The sequence below is a fragment of the Diceros bicornis genome, chromosome 19 (assembly GCF_020826845.1).
Source record: "Diceros bicornis minor isolate mBicDic1 chromosome 19, mDicBic1.mat.cur, whole genome shotgun sequence".
Lineage (NCBI taxonomy): Eukaryota > Metazoa > Chordata > Mammalia > Perissodactyla > Rhinocerotidae > Diceros > Diceros bicornis.
This window is the reverse complement of record NC_080758.1, coordinates 47,055,995-47,068,849: the sequence shown is the minus strand read 5'-3', so window position 1 is coordinate 47,068,849 and position 12,855 is coordinate 47,055,995. Positions and strand designations below refer to the sequence as shown.

Here is a 12,855-nt window from a genome sequence, read left to right as displayed (position 1 = left end):
TCATGGAAGGAGGTGATGATATTCATGCCAAGCCTTTTGCCATCCCTGACCAAATTTGCTTTACTCTGGAAACAGAGAAGAGTGATTTACCCAACTTACATGTATCGTAAATCCAGGATAAGTTAAAGAGTGTGAATAGCTTATTAATGTTTTCTTTAATTTTTACTATAAAATATTTGACAGATACAGCATAAGTTGTGACATATATGTAAGTTATGGACTATAATAATCAAGTGACCATCAGTGAGCCTACTACCCAAATTAAGAAATAGAACAGCTCCCAAACTCGTGTGGTTCTCTAAAGCCCCTTAAATCCCTTTCCTTCTCCCATCACCCTGTGACCTTATCCCTAATTTTTTATATAATAATTCCCTTGCTTTCTTTATAGTTTTACCATATATATCTGTGTCCTCAAATAATATATCATTTAATTTTGGTTTTAAATTTTTAAAAAATGTCATTATATTTTTTACAACTATTTTTTACAAATACAAAAATGTTTTGTATTTTTTGCAATTTTTTCCCCCTGAGTATTGTATTTCTAAGATATGTGAATGGACTAAAGAGCCAAACTTTCTGGGTCTGCATCCGGGCTCTGCCAAGGAATTGCTGGGTGGCCTTGAGCCAGTAATCTCTCTGTTCTATTTCTTTTTTTTAGAAAATGGGAATACTAATAGTCTCTATTAAAGAGTTGTTGGGGGAATAATGAGTGAACATATGAGTCAAATGCACCAAACAGTGTGTGAGGAAGCGCTCTGCAGTTTTAGCTCTTTACATGCACACACGTACACACGCATATTGTGTGTCCCTGGGTAAGTGAACCTCTCAAAGGCTCAGTTCCCTCACCTGTGTGACAGGGCTGATGAGAGTGGGAGCACCAAAGAGAGTTGGTTTTTTGTTTTGCTTTGTTTTGATAATTGTCGGGAGAGACTAGTGTTCTGAGGAACTCAGTGTGGGAAATGCTGACCACAGCCAAGTCCTTCCTGGTCCGCCATATTCATGCTTACCTATGGATATCTTTTATGAAAAGAACAAACTAGAAAGCACATGTTGAGTAAATAGTATTATTGAAATGCTAAAAATCGTTTTTAAACTATAAATAAAGTCTAAAATTTTACCTTAGTTTTTTTTTTAACCAAGCAAACTTTGGTTTCTATTAATTATGATATAAAATTTAACCAGTCTCTGATGTTTTTGGAAATTCCTGATGGAGCAACATTAAAACTTTGTAAATTTACATAGAAAAATGGTGTTAGGTAAAATGTTTTATCTATGAGATAGATAAGACCAAGAAGCATGATCTTAATGTGTGTGTATTTTAATTAAGAATAGAATAATAAACAGGAAAAACAAACCAGTTAGCTGTAAGTGAATAATGTATTGCCTTTATAGTACCATCTTTAAAAGACCAAAAGTGGAGATTTTTTGGTCTATGTATTCAAATCTGCCAATGGTAGAAGCCTTGCAAAGTCAATGAGAAAATGATTAACAAAATCATGTGCTTAGTTTTATAAATAATTGTGTAGCAATTTGTGCTTCTCAAATATTTGGGTCTTTTAAAAATGATTTAAAATTCTTTATATGTATAATGATTTTGAATAATAATACTGTAATTTATAAGGGATTTAACAGTTTACAAAGAGCTTTGAGGCATCCTCTTAGATTCTATGTGGTAAACAGGCCAAGTCTTACAAATTCTCCTTTAGAGAAGGAGAAACTAAGACCCAGAGAAATCATGTAGTTTAACTAGAAAGTAAGTGCCAGAGTAGGAACTGGCTTCCAAAGTGTATTGACTCCAATTGCAGTGCTGTGTCTACTCCTTTCTACTATGTTGCTGTTAAAATTACAACTGCAACCCCTTTAAACTCTTTGAGAATCATTAATACATTTACGGAACAAGTGGCTTCTTTGGATCCAATATATAGCATATCCAAGGGGAATCATCATCGTGGTACTATCAAAGGCAATACTGAATTTTTAATAAGTTGAATTTGCTTAAACAAGAACTAGTTTTAATTATTTTTATTGAAAAGAAAGAAAATTCAGCGATTACTTCTTTTGTCTGTCCTTTGGAAGGATTAGTTTTGATCCCATTTCAGAGTACACATGGGACAGCTCAATTTAATAAACTTGTGTGAGGTAATTTTATATGATGCACTCTATATTGTGATTAACTCCTCCAAATACTTAGCTCTTCTTTGAAATACTAGTATAGAGAATCAGTACACTCAGTTCAATAGTTCATCTTGTCATCTGTGAAAAGGACAAACTGTAATATGATAAAGTTTAAGGATTATCACAGTTCTAAATTTAACTTTCTGTTGTTAAGAGAACAATTTCTTCATAAATGTACAAAATAAAACTTATGTGATCCTGATCTTTAGGACATGCAAAGAGAATGATCAAATAATTTGAGTATATCTCTGTTTCTCATACATTAATCCTACCAATTATCAAATGGTTGGAATAATAAACTGCTTCTAAAATCTTAAATTCTTTCATCACTAGCAAGCTCACAGTTTAGTTTTATATTTGCTTTCTCATTTAAATCACTTCATGTTTGCTGAAAGTAGCAGCTAAATTTGTTGTGCATTGTTTCAAAATGTACCTGGAGTTTGTCTTTATCAGATATGGCAAGACATGCAGACATGAAAATGATTGTCATGAAGGAAGAAGTTTGTACTTACAGGTCCCTAGAAAGAGGGGCATGCCATGCCATGTAGGGAGACCACATGGGGAAGCACCAGGGCTGGTCAGGAGGCAGAAGGAGAGGGGGGAAAACATGGACAACAGCCTTTGTTGTCATTTTCATGGGAAAGGCAAGGCACGGCAGGCTAAGCAGATTTAGGATTGGCTAGTTTGGATAATTTCAGCAGACTCTGGAGGATAAGTGCTATCCCTAGTTGCCTGATACCTGACCCTGGCGTGATTAGGGCTTAGGGGTGGGGTATTGGTTTGATGTGTAAGAACTAGATAAAGGAGGTAGTTGGGAGGTATGAGCTGTGGATTGGTGGGTTTGCATATGAAAGGTACACTTCCTGGTGAGTTGTTTGCTATCTCTAGGAATTGGCTAACCCTGGGAGGGGCAGTCCCTTCATGATCAGGGAGGCCCCAGATGCCAGGGCATAGAGAATACAGAAAATAAGAAAATATAGTTAATGCATGCACAAATTTTGTTCTGTTGAGGTAATGATTTTGCAGAGGGGAATATTTATCATTCTATGGCTAAGAATCAGTATTGCTACTGACCTCATCTCTTATTTAGCGAATAAGCTTACAATCTAGAAATACTGATTTTTGATGCTATAAGAAATAAAAAGATAAGTCATAGCCACGATTGACTTAAGAGCTTACCAAGAGGATAGAAGACAAAACATTTATCCCAATAGCCACAAATAATGTGATAAGTGCTATGAGGTTTATTTAAGGAAAGTTTTAACCACAGGGGTAGACAAATAGACTAGTGGAATGGAATATAAAATACATGCTGAATCCACACAGGCATGGAATTGTGATGTATGAAAGAGGTGGCATTCCAGATCTGACAAGGAAAGAATGTACTGTTCAACATATGCCTATGGGACAAGTATTTAGCCATATGGAAAAAAATGAAATAGAATCCCTACCTCACACCATGCCCACAGTCAATTCCAGATAGATAAAACACTTAAATATGAAAAGGAAAATTTAAAAACTTTTGGAAGAAAATATCTTCTAAAAATATGTCTAAGAACTTGGAGTAAGGAAAGTTTTCTTAAAATGAGACACACACGTACATACAAAGCTAACCATAAAAAAGTATCAATCGTTAATTCAACTTCAGCATAATTAAAACTTTCTTTTCATTATCATAGGAACTTTAAAAATCCATGGGTTAGCAGAACCCTGGAGGGTAAAACCTATTTTTGGTGCTCTTTCCTTTCCAGGTTCCTGTCAGGTCAGTGATACATTTTAAGGTAAGGTTCAGTAAGAAGTGGTATCCAACATTTTGGTTTAGTTAGGAGACGGTCAATGGTATTCCACCACTGGAATATAAGCTTGAGGGGTAGGGGGTTGTGGTTATTTGTGTTCCCAGATGATGCTTGGCTCCTAGAGCAGTGCATGGCAGAAGAGGAACATTCAGTAAATACTTGAATCAATGAATGAATAAGCTTTAAGCTGCAGGCTATTGTTTTATTTAGCTAAAAACAACAATAAATTTTAACCTTTTTTAAATAAAAAATACATAAGACTCAATTTCACAATCTCTTTTATTTAGTATATTTATCACAGCCCTACCTCCAAAGGTTGTTATAGAAATCCTTTTACTACTTCTGCTTTTAATTATAGCTGTGTATGTGAATTGCATTCACTGTTACCTGCCGCCAAAACTGTTTTGCAGCACTGATTTGTCAGGGTTCTCTGCCATTGCACGTGTTGTTGGCATTTTCACCAGGCTTTGAAGGCTTTCATCTGCTTTGAAGACATGAAATATTATAAAGAAAAATAACAATGATAACTACCATGGGGTTGGTTGCTCACCTTCTGAAATCTTTAAAATGAGCACCATGTGTCCCTGACAAGCAGATGAGGGAGGAGAGGAGAGTCAGGCCATAGTGGTGATCAATAGAACGCCACCCTGCTGTGTCTCCACTTCCACCACCAAAGTATAGACCTGCTTTTTCTGGTCCCAGAATTAAGGTGTTTCAGCTGGGCTTTTGGGTTTGTGCCTTTTGTTTAGAGTTCATTTCCAAAGTGCTGGCTATGTTTCTTCAACGTTCTACCAAACGTACATAAAATTGCAGCCATGTGAAATTGCCATTTGGTCATAAGTGCCTGTTTTACCGGTTACTAAGACTTATTTCATGGCTAAAATCCTTTGCATATTTGCAATATTCTAAACTTCATATTGCTCTGTTAAAATCATGTATGTGTTTTGAGAAAGATGATATAATTTTACTTGTTTGCAAGACTTCCCACTTTAATAAAAAATTTTTAAATGCCCCTGTAGCGTTTAGTAATAATGAAATGAAGAGATACTAGGCTAGCATACTAGCTTGCTCATGAAAAAGAAAATAAACTAAATATTTGGTATTTTTAGAGTGAACATGAAATTTTCTGAAATCTCTCAAACCTCTTCTTTTAATTAAGTGCTGCTTCACTGAGGAGCCATCTACATGTAAAATGTCAGCATCTGTTCTGTTACGTATGCCATGAGTGGAATAATTTTGGGCAAAAATATTCAACTCATTAAAAAATTTTTTCCACAGTAATACTGAGCATGCAATCGTTTCATATACTTCTAAAGGACTCAACATATTTTGATAATGTGATGAAGGATGTTACCTAGGATTTTATCATTGAGGTATAAATTTTTCTGAGAGCAAAGCAGTATTGAAACATTTTCTACATAGGATCCTTGCATAACTGAGAACGTATTAGTTGGCAGGTAACGAGGTGCAAGTGCTGAGGTACCTGGCCTACATTTACTTGGAGTTGTTACTCAAGCAAAGTTCCAGCATGATTGGAACACTGGGGGCTGATCTCTATTTTGGATGGCTGCTTTTCGGGGGGTGGGAGTAGGGGATGAAACAAAGCTGTTAATCATCTAATCCCCTTACATTTTTTTTACCCCTCCAAGGGTTAATGACATCATGGCATTCTTTTTTTTTTTTACAGAGGGATATTTATTTATTTTTTATTTTTATTTTTATTTTTATTTTTGTGTGAGGAAGGTCAGCCCTGAGCTAACATCCATGCTAATCCTCCTCTTTTTGCCGAGGAAGACCAGCTCTGTGCTAACATCTATTGCCAACCTTCCTCATTTTTTTTCCTCCAAAGCCCCAGTAGATAGTTGTACGTCATAGTTGCACATCCTTCTAGTTGCTGTATGTGAGATGCGGCCTCAGCATGGCCGGAGAAGTGGTGCGTCGGTGCACGCCCGGGATCCGAACCCGGACCGCCAGTAGCGGAGCGTGCACACTTAACCGCTAAGCCACAGGGCCGGCCCCATATCATGGCATTCTTTATGAGGAAAATAAATGCCATATTATAGTTGAGGGCTTATGTTGATTTATAAGCGTTCTTTAAAGCTTCAGCATACCTTCTCAGACTGACAGATGCTCAATACTGCACTCATTTTACAGATCAAACATTAGGAGGATGAGTCACTCTTCTGAGGCTTGATAAAAGTCAGAGAACCCAGAAGGCCCATAATTAAGCTTTTGTTCTCTATACCTCTTGTCTTTCAGGCACAGTGTGTAGGAATTCCAGCTCGGATTATATCTGCACATTTTAATTTCTCCTCAATTGATTACATGATACTTATGTGGGAAATACAGATGTGCTTTCCTCTAGCAAGGAACGGTGCTCCTGTATTTGGGAAGGCCTTTCCATGACACCATGTGCCATCCTTATTAAATCCTTTGTTTCAGTGTCTTGGGGTCTTTCCATAACTAATATAAAAGCTTTTAGCAGCTGTGGTGGGTGCAGTGTTGGAAAGATACAGAACCATTCTTGGATCTGCCTTGGCTCCTTCTCAGATTCACTCCTTCTTGCTCCTTGTTGGCTCCTCTCATTCCTCGACTTGAGTTCCTCATTTCCATAGATTGTACTTCAATTTCTTTGATTAGGCCTTAAAAACACCAACAACATATATACTCAAAATGACACTCAGTGGAGGTTAGTAATTGCCTAGAAACCAGTCTATATTTCTATGGTGTGAAGAATAGAACTTTGGGAATGATTATGTTAATAACAAAGGGCGTAAGACAATAGAGAAAGGGGATTAGTGGTGGAGGTGGGACACAACTCTTTAAACTCCCTCCAGAGATTCAAAAGAGAAGCAAAGCAAAGGTGACTTAAACAGAAAGCCTAAAGTAAGATGTTAGAAATAAAATCAAATAAATCAGCAACTACAATAAATATAAACAATTTAAACTTGCAGTTAAAATCAGAAACTCTTAATTTAGATTGAAAAAATAAAATCCAGCCATATGATGTTTACAAGGGGTACCACTAATACATTATGTACAGGGAGATCCTAAATGAGTAAATAAAAACATTGATAGATATGAAGAAAGAAAGAGAGACCACTGGTCTACCTATATGTATGTTAGTCACATAACTTCAAAGCAAAATCATTTATTAGTGAAGCAGTAATTCTGAATTTATATGAACTTGAAAACATCCAGATATATGCAGCAAAATTTGACAGAATTATAAGGAACTACTGGTAAAACCATACTCACAGTAGGAAATTTTAATATTAACTCTCATTAATTGATGAGTTAAGCAGAAAAAATATTAGAATAGAGAACACTTGGGGCCGGCTCCGTAGCTTAGTGGTTAAGTGCGCACCCTCTGCTACTGGCGGCCTGAGTTTGGATTCACCGCTTCTCCGGCCATGCTGAGGCTGCATCCCACATACAGCAACTAGAAGGATATGCAACTATGACATACAACTATCTACTGGGGCTTTGGGAAAGGAAAAAAAGGGAGGAGGATTGGCAAGTCAGCTGGATTGTTTGTCAGCTGAATGTAGAGGTGCTGTCTTGAAAACAAAGGGACTAAATAAGAGTTTGCATATTCTCTGAGCAGGATCAAGTCTTTTTCCTGGAATTTGAGTTCTAGAAAAAAAACCCTAAAGATATGTGTGTCTGAGGTTCTCTAAGAATATGATGAAACTTCCCACAGACCATGCCTGTGGACTAAGCTTCCATTCATCTCTTTTGTGGACCATTCTTAAATATGAACAGATAGCCAAGGATCCCCAGCCATTTGAAGAAGACACCTAATATGAAAATATGAGGCAAATATAAGAATATGGAGATGGGCTAGGGTGGAGCACATCTTAAAAGAAGAGACTGCAGGAAGAAATAAAATTTTAAAAAGCTACTAATATCTTTAGAGAGAGAAAATTATATTGCATTCATAAAAGGGACCAAGAATATAAAAATAGGCTGAGAGAACAAGAAAGAGCTTTTGGATATTAAAAATATGACAGAAATAAAATCAAGTTAATGGATGGATTGGAAAGACGAGAAGAACTGAAGAACATTAGTACTGCTATTGAAAGGACCTAATGAATGCCAAACACAGTGGCTGAAAATAGATAATACCAAGCACATCAAGAGGTTTCAGAATACTAGGTGTAAAAAGAGGATACTAAAATTTTCCAAAGTTAATAATTTTTTATTAAAATATTTCAAGCATCAGAATGCTGCTGACTTTAAAATTACGAAGGAAACTATAGGGAAGTGGATCAAAGCATTTCCAACACAGAATTGTATACCCAACCAAACTAGGAATCACAAGTCAGGGAACAAACACTTGCAGATGTGTAAGAACATGCCCCTCTCTCAGGCAGCCACTAGTAGGATATGGTTTACTAAAAGGAAGGAATAAGCAAAGAAATGATGTATGCCATTTTATGATTCTGGTCTTAAAAAAGAGAAGTGTAAACATATATTCACGCAAAAACCTACAAATGACTGTTTATGTTAGCTTTATTTATAATCACCCGAAACAGGAAACTATCCATAGGTCCTTCAGCAGGTGAATAGTTAAACAAACTATGATACATCCACAAAACAGAATATTGATCTGAAATAAGAAGGAACAGACTGATACATCCAACCACATGGATAAATCTCAAATGCGTTGTGATAAGTGAAAGAAATCAGACAGAGAGGCTACACTGTAGGATTTCATTTATATGACCTTCTGGAAAAGGCAAAACTATAGGGACAGAAAACAGCGGTGGTTGCCAGGAGCAGAGAGTAGGGAGAGGGGACTCACTATAAAGGGGCACTTTTGGAGTGATGAGGCTGTTCCATGTCTCTATTATCGTGGCAGTTACATGACTGTATACACTTCTTAAAACTCCTTGAATCTAAAAAGGATAAAATTTATTGTAAACCAATTATACCCAGATAAATCTGAGTTAACAATAACAACCACCACAAATGTCCCTCCAGCAATGAGATCTTTCCTGGCCCCCTATTTTTCATGGCCCTGCTCCCTACCCATCCTGCTCAAGGTTCTCCTCCTTCCCCTCCTCTGCTCTATTAGACCCTTCACAAGGTCTCCAGAAACTGTTTTGTCATCTGTAGGTTGTTGCCCTTTTAGTCTGAAGAATCAAAATCATTTGACCTTTCTTAACTGATCCTGCTTTTCTATCCCTTCAAACTGTCAGCCATTTCACACTTCTCATCTTAATTATTTTACTCTGAATACATAAATTTTCAAACGTAGGTAATTTGCATTAAAGAAAAAAGGCTGTGACGATGAAATCAAGGTTGTGTTTACAGGGTTAACACACGTTTTTCCCCACAGATAGCAGCGAATGCCTTGCAGATGACTGTAGCATCATCGCTGGAGGGAACCTCACTGGTTGGCATCCAGACTCTGCTGCTGTGTTATGGCGAAGAGTCTTGGGAATTCTTGGAGATATGAATAATATCCAGTCACCCAAGATCCATGCCAAAGTTTTTGGCTATCTCTATGAACTCTGGTACAAACTGGCAAAGGTACGTCCTGCTACGTTACCTTTTATTCTAATATGGGAAAATTGATTTATCATTTAATATAAAAACTGTGTTGCAGTTAGCTACTGACCATATTCCGGAATGAAAATTAGGTGTTTAGACAAAGTACGTCTGATTATCAAAGAATAAATAATAATACTTACAGTTTGGTCATTTTATAAATGTAGAATTATTATTTTATTTAATGCATAAGTAGCATATTACTATAGGATATTAAAGAATATGGTATTAAGTAGTTTTAGTTACTCTCTTTATGAAAGAGATACTGGTTTTTTGTACAAAATTTGAAAAGTGTAGAAAGATACTAAGAATAAAATTAACATCACCATCCCATAGAGATACCCAGTATTAATATATAGTCTTATTTCTGTGGATAAACACGTTTTACAAAAGTAGAATGTTAGAGTACATACAATTTGCATTCTGGTTTTTGTTTATAACAAAAATGTTATTACATTTTTCTTCCAAAACATGATTCATGTTTATACAGTATAACTTGTTAAACCATTCCTTGTCATTTGGAGTTCAGGACCTCTCCAGGCATTAACATTAAAGGAAAAACAATGCCCTTGTTTTGTATTAAATCTAAAACCACGTACAGGAAGTCAGACACACAATTCAAAAGAACAATAGATCTCATGATAAAAGAAAAACTTGTAAATATTGTAGGTTTTCAATCAACTTACAGAAATTTAGTTGGAAGCAGCTATTTGACCATGGGACACAATATTGAAATATCATTGGGATGAACTGTGTGTTGCCTTCCTTAAAATTCTCTTCTTTGTGAATTAGATACGGGATAATCTAGCAATAAGCCTAGATAACCAATCTTCTCCATCTCCTCCGGTCTTGATCCCACCACTCAGAATGTTTGCGTCATGGCTTTTTAAGGCAAGTGGATATGTGTTTATTCCTTTATTGTAATTTCCTCTTCTTTTCTGAAATTGAGTTTAAAAAATGTAATTGCCCAAGACTGCATGTTTTGAAGACAGGCTGGGTCTTAACTAAAGCCAAAGCATCCCACATCTCCATAAACAACTCTTATGGAAAACTGAGAAGTAAATAAAATGTCAAAATGCCCTGCTTCTGGAGTTGATTAAATCTTGAAACATCATCTCCTTGGCAGGCGACAACATTGCCAAATGAATATAAGGAAGGCAAACTACAAGCCTACAAACTGATCTGTGCCATGATGACCAGACGCCAGGACGTTCTGCCAAACTCGGACTTCCTGGTGCATTTTTACCTTGTGATGCACCTGGGATTAACCAGCGAGGATCAGGTATTCTGTGACTCCTTTATCATGGTGGTCCATTGTTTAGAAAGTATGTATCACTCTTTGTAGGTTAAATTGGGGTTTATGAAAACACATTAGAAAGGTTGAAATTCTCAGTAGTTTCAACTCTTTTACACACAGCAACAACATTGGTCTTTCAAAAATGTAAATCAGGTTTTATCACATCCTTGCTTCTTCTCCCCACTGACTTTTCATTGCGCCAACCAAATTTGAATTTTATTCTATGGCCTATACAATTCTATATGATCTAAACTCTACCTATGTTGTCAGCCTCAAAAATGCTATTTCAACCACTTTTTCTTGGGATTCTACACTAGATATTGTTTGAGGAAAATGATTTTGGTCATTTAAAAATGTTTGAAAACTATTTTTTTAAGAATTAAGATGTTTTTCTGAATGACCTCACCCGTAAATTAGGAGTCCTGACATTACTTGATGAGGAGTTATTTTAATTTATCCCCCCAAAATATGATTTGTGGTTGCGTTGAAGCAGAAAGGCCAAAGGAGCCACTGGCGACAGCCCCTCCTTGTAGACCCTGAGTGTGCGGGCTGGGATGTGGCCAGCCCCTGGCCTTCCTCCCTTGAGAAGACCCCTGCCAGTGAGCAGAGGGTGGGAAGGGAGACAGGAGCACTCTGACCCTTGACTTGCTGTCTGAATATTAAGCAGGCAAGTGATGTGATTGGTTTATACTTCACAGAGATTATTCTGGACTGTTTGGAGGATGGATTTAAAAATGTAACAGTGGTAAGGTAGAGTAGGAGGTTGGGCCTGGAGACCAACAGATTAATTAGGAAGTGGTTAAATGAATATAGATTTAAAAAATGATGAGAACGAAGATGGTAGCTTTGGAGATGGGAAGAAAGAATAGGCAAGATTCAAGAAATTTTAAGGCATTTAATTTTATCACTACGTCTTCTTTAGAAATTAGAGGTATGGAGAGTGTTTCACAATTTACCCTTTAAATTGTAGATACATAACAATGAACTTGAATCATTCAAGAGCTACCGAGTAGCCATCTTTTCTGTATTTCTTTTATTGTTTGAATGTATGATGCAGATCCACAGACCTTTTGATACTCTTAGGGTACATGTAAGAAGTCATTCTTCTGATTGGCCAGCTTTTCCTTGTCGCTTCAGAATGCACTTGAAGCTTCCCAACTCTTGGGCTCTATGTAAACTCTTGCAATATATTCCCTGATAAACACTTTGAGCTTTAATCATTGAGCTTTTATCTGAAGTAATAACCATACTGTCCTACTGAGTTGTCTTTGTTACATTTGCTCCAATTTCAGCAGTGTGTAGAGGACGTCTATACAGCAGGCTGGACTTAGACCCATAGTCTCATTTATTTCCTAAATAAATGTAGATATAGAGATGTGAGAGTAGAACTGTTTGTACTCCACACTCAGAAATTTTGCAGCCATCATTGATGGTGGAAGAATCTTTTACAGAGTGATGCAACTCAGGACATGTGGAAGATTAAGGGGTATAAAAAGGGAGGAGAATTAACTTTTACAGATAATAATGAGGTCCCTCAATGACAGGACCAAGAGAAGAATGTTTAGTTGACAACATGGTGCTTTAAAGCAGTATTTTGCTAAGATTTTGTGGAAAAAAATTTGCTTGGAAATAGTAATCAACTGTAGAATCTTCTTGTTTAATAAAAACAAATTTGAAGTCAGCAGTAAACCCTTAGTATTCCTAGAATGAATTTTCTGGAAAGTCACAAAAGGGTGTGAGTTTAGAATCATCCTTCTATTTTAAAGTGTGTTGGAATGAAAATTAAACAATAAAATGAGATGAAAACAGTATAACATTTGAGAACCCAAAACATTATTTCAAAAAATAGGATTTTACAGTGTGAAAAAAGGAGTTTTCAAATTTTATACTTAAAATCATTTTCACATTCTAATGTATGCCATGTTTTTCCTTAAGTTTGATCTTTCGTAGTTCATTGTAAAATACTTAAAGCTTAAATGATGGCCCATTGCTAGCAGTAATCCCAGCGTCCAGACTTCGAAGACAAAACGA

At 36.4% G+C, this 12,855-nt stretch overlaps 1 protein-coding gene across 9 annotated transcripts in view; it reads left to right on the top strand.

Moving 5' to 3' along the window:
- RALGAPA2 (Ral GTPase activating protein catalytic subunit alpha 2) overlaps positions 1-12,855 on the top strand; it is a 334,286-nt gene that overhangs the window by 144,633 nt on the left and 176,798 nt on the right. For all 9 annotated transcript variants that reach the window (XM_058563323.1, XM_058563324.1, XM_058563325.1 and 6 more), the window contains 3 exons: positions 9,316-9,509; positions 10,320-10,418; positions 10,654-10,809. In XM_058563323.1, coding sequence (XP_058419306.1) covers positions 9,316-9,509; positions 10,320-10,418; positions 10,654-10,809 — 449 coding nt within the window. The remainder of the gene's footprint in view (positions 1-9,315; positions 9,510-10,319; positions 10,419-10,653; positions 10,810-12,855) is intronic.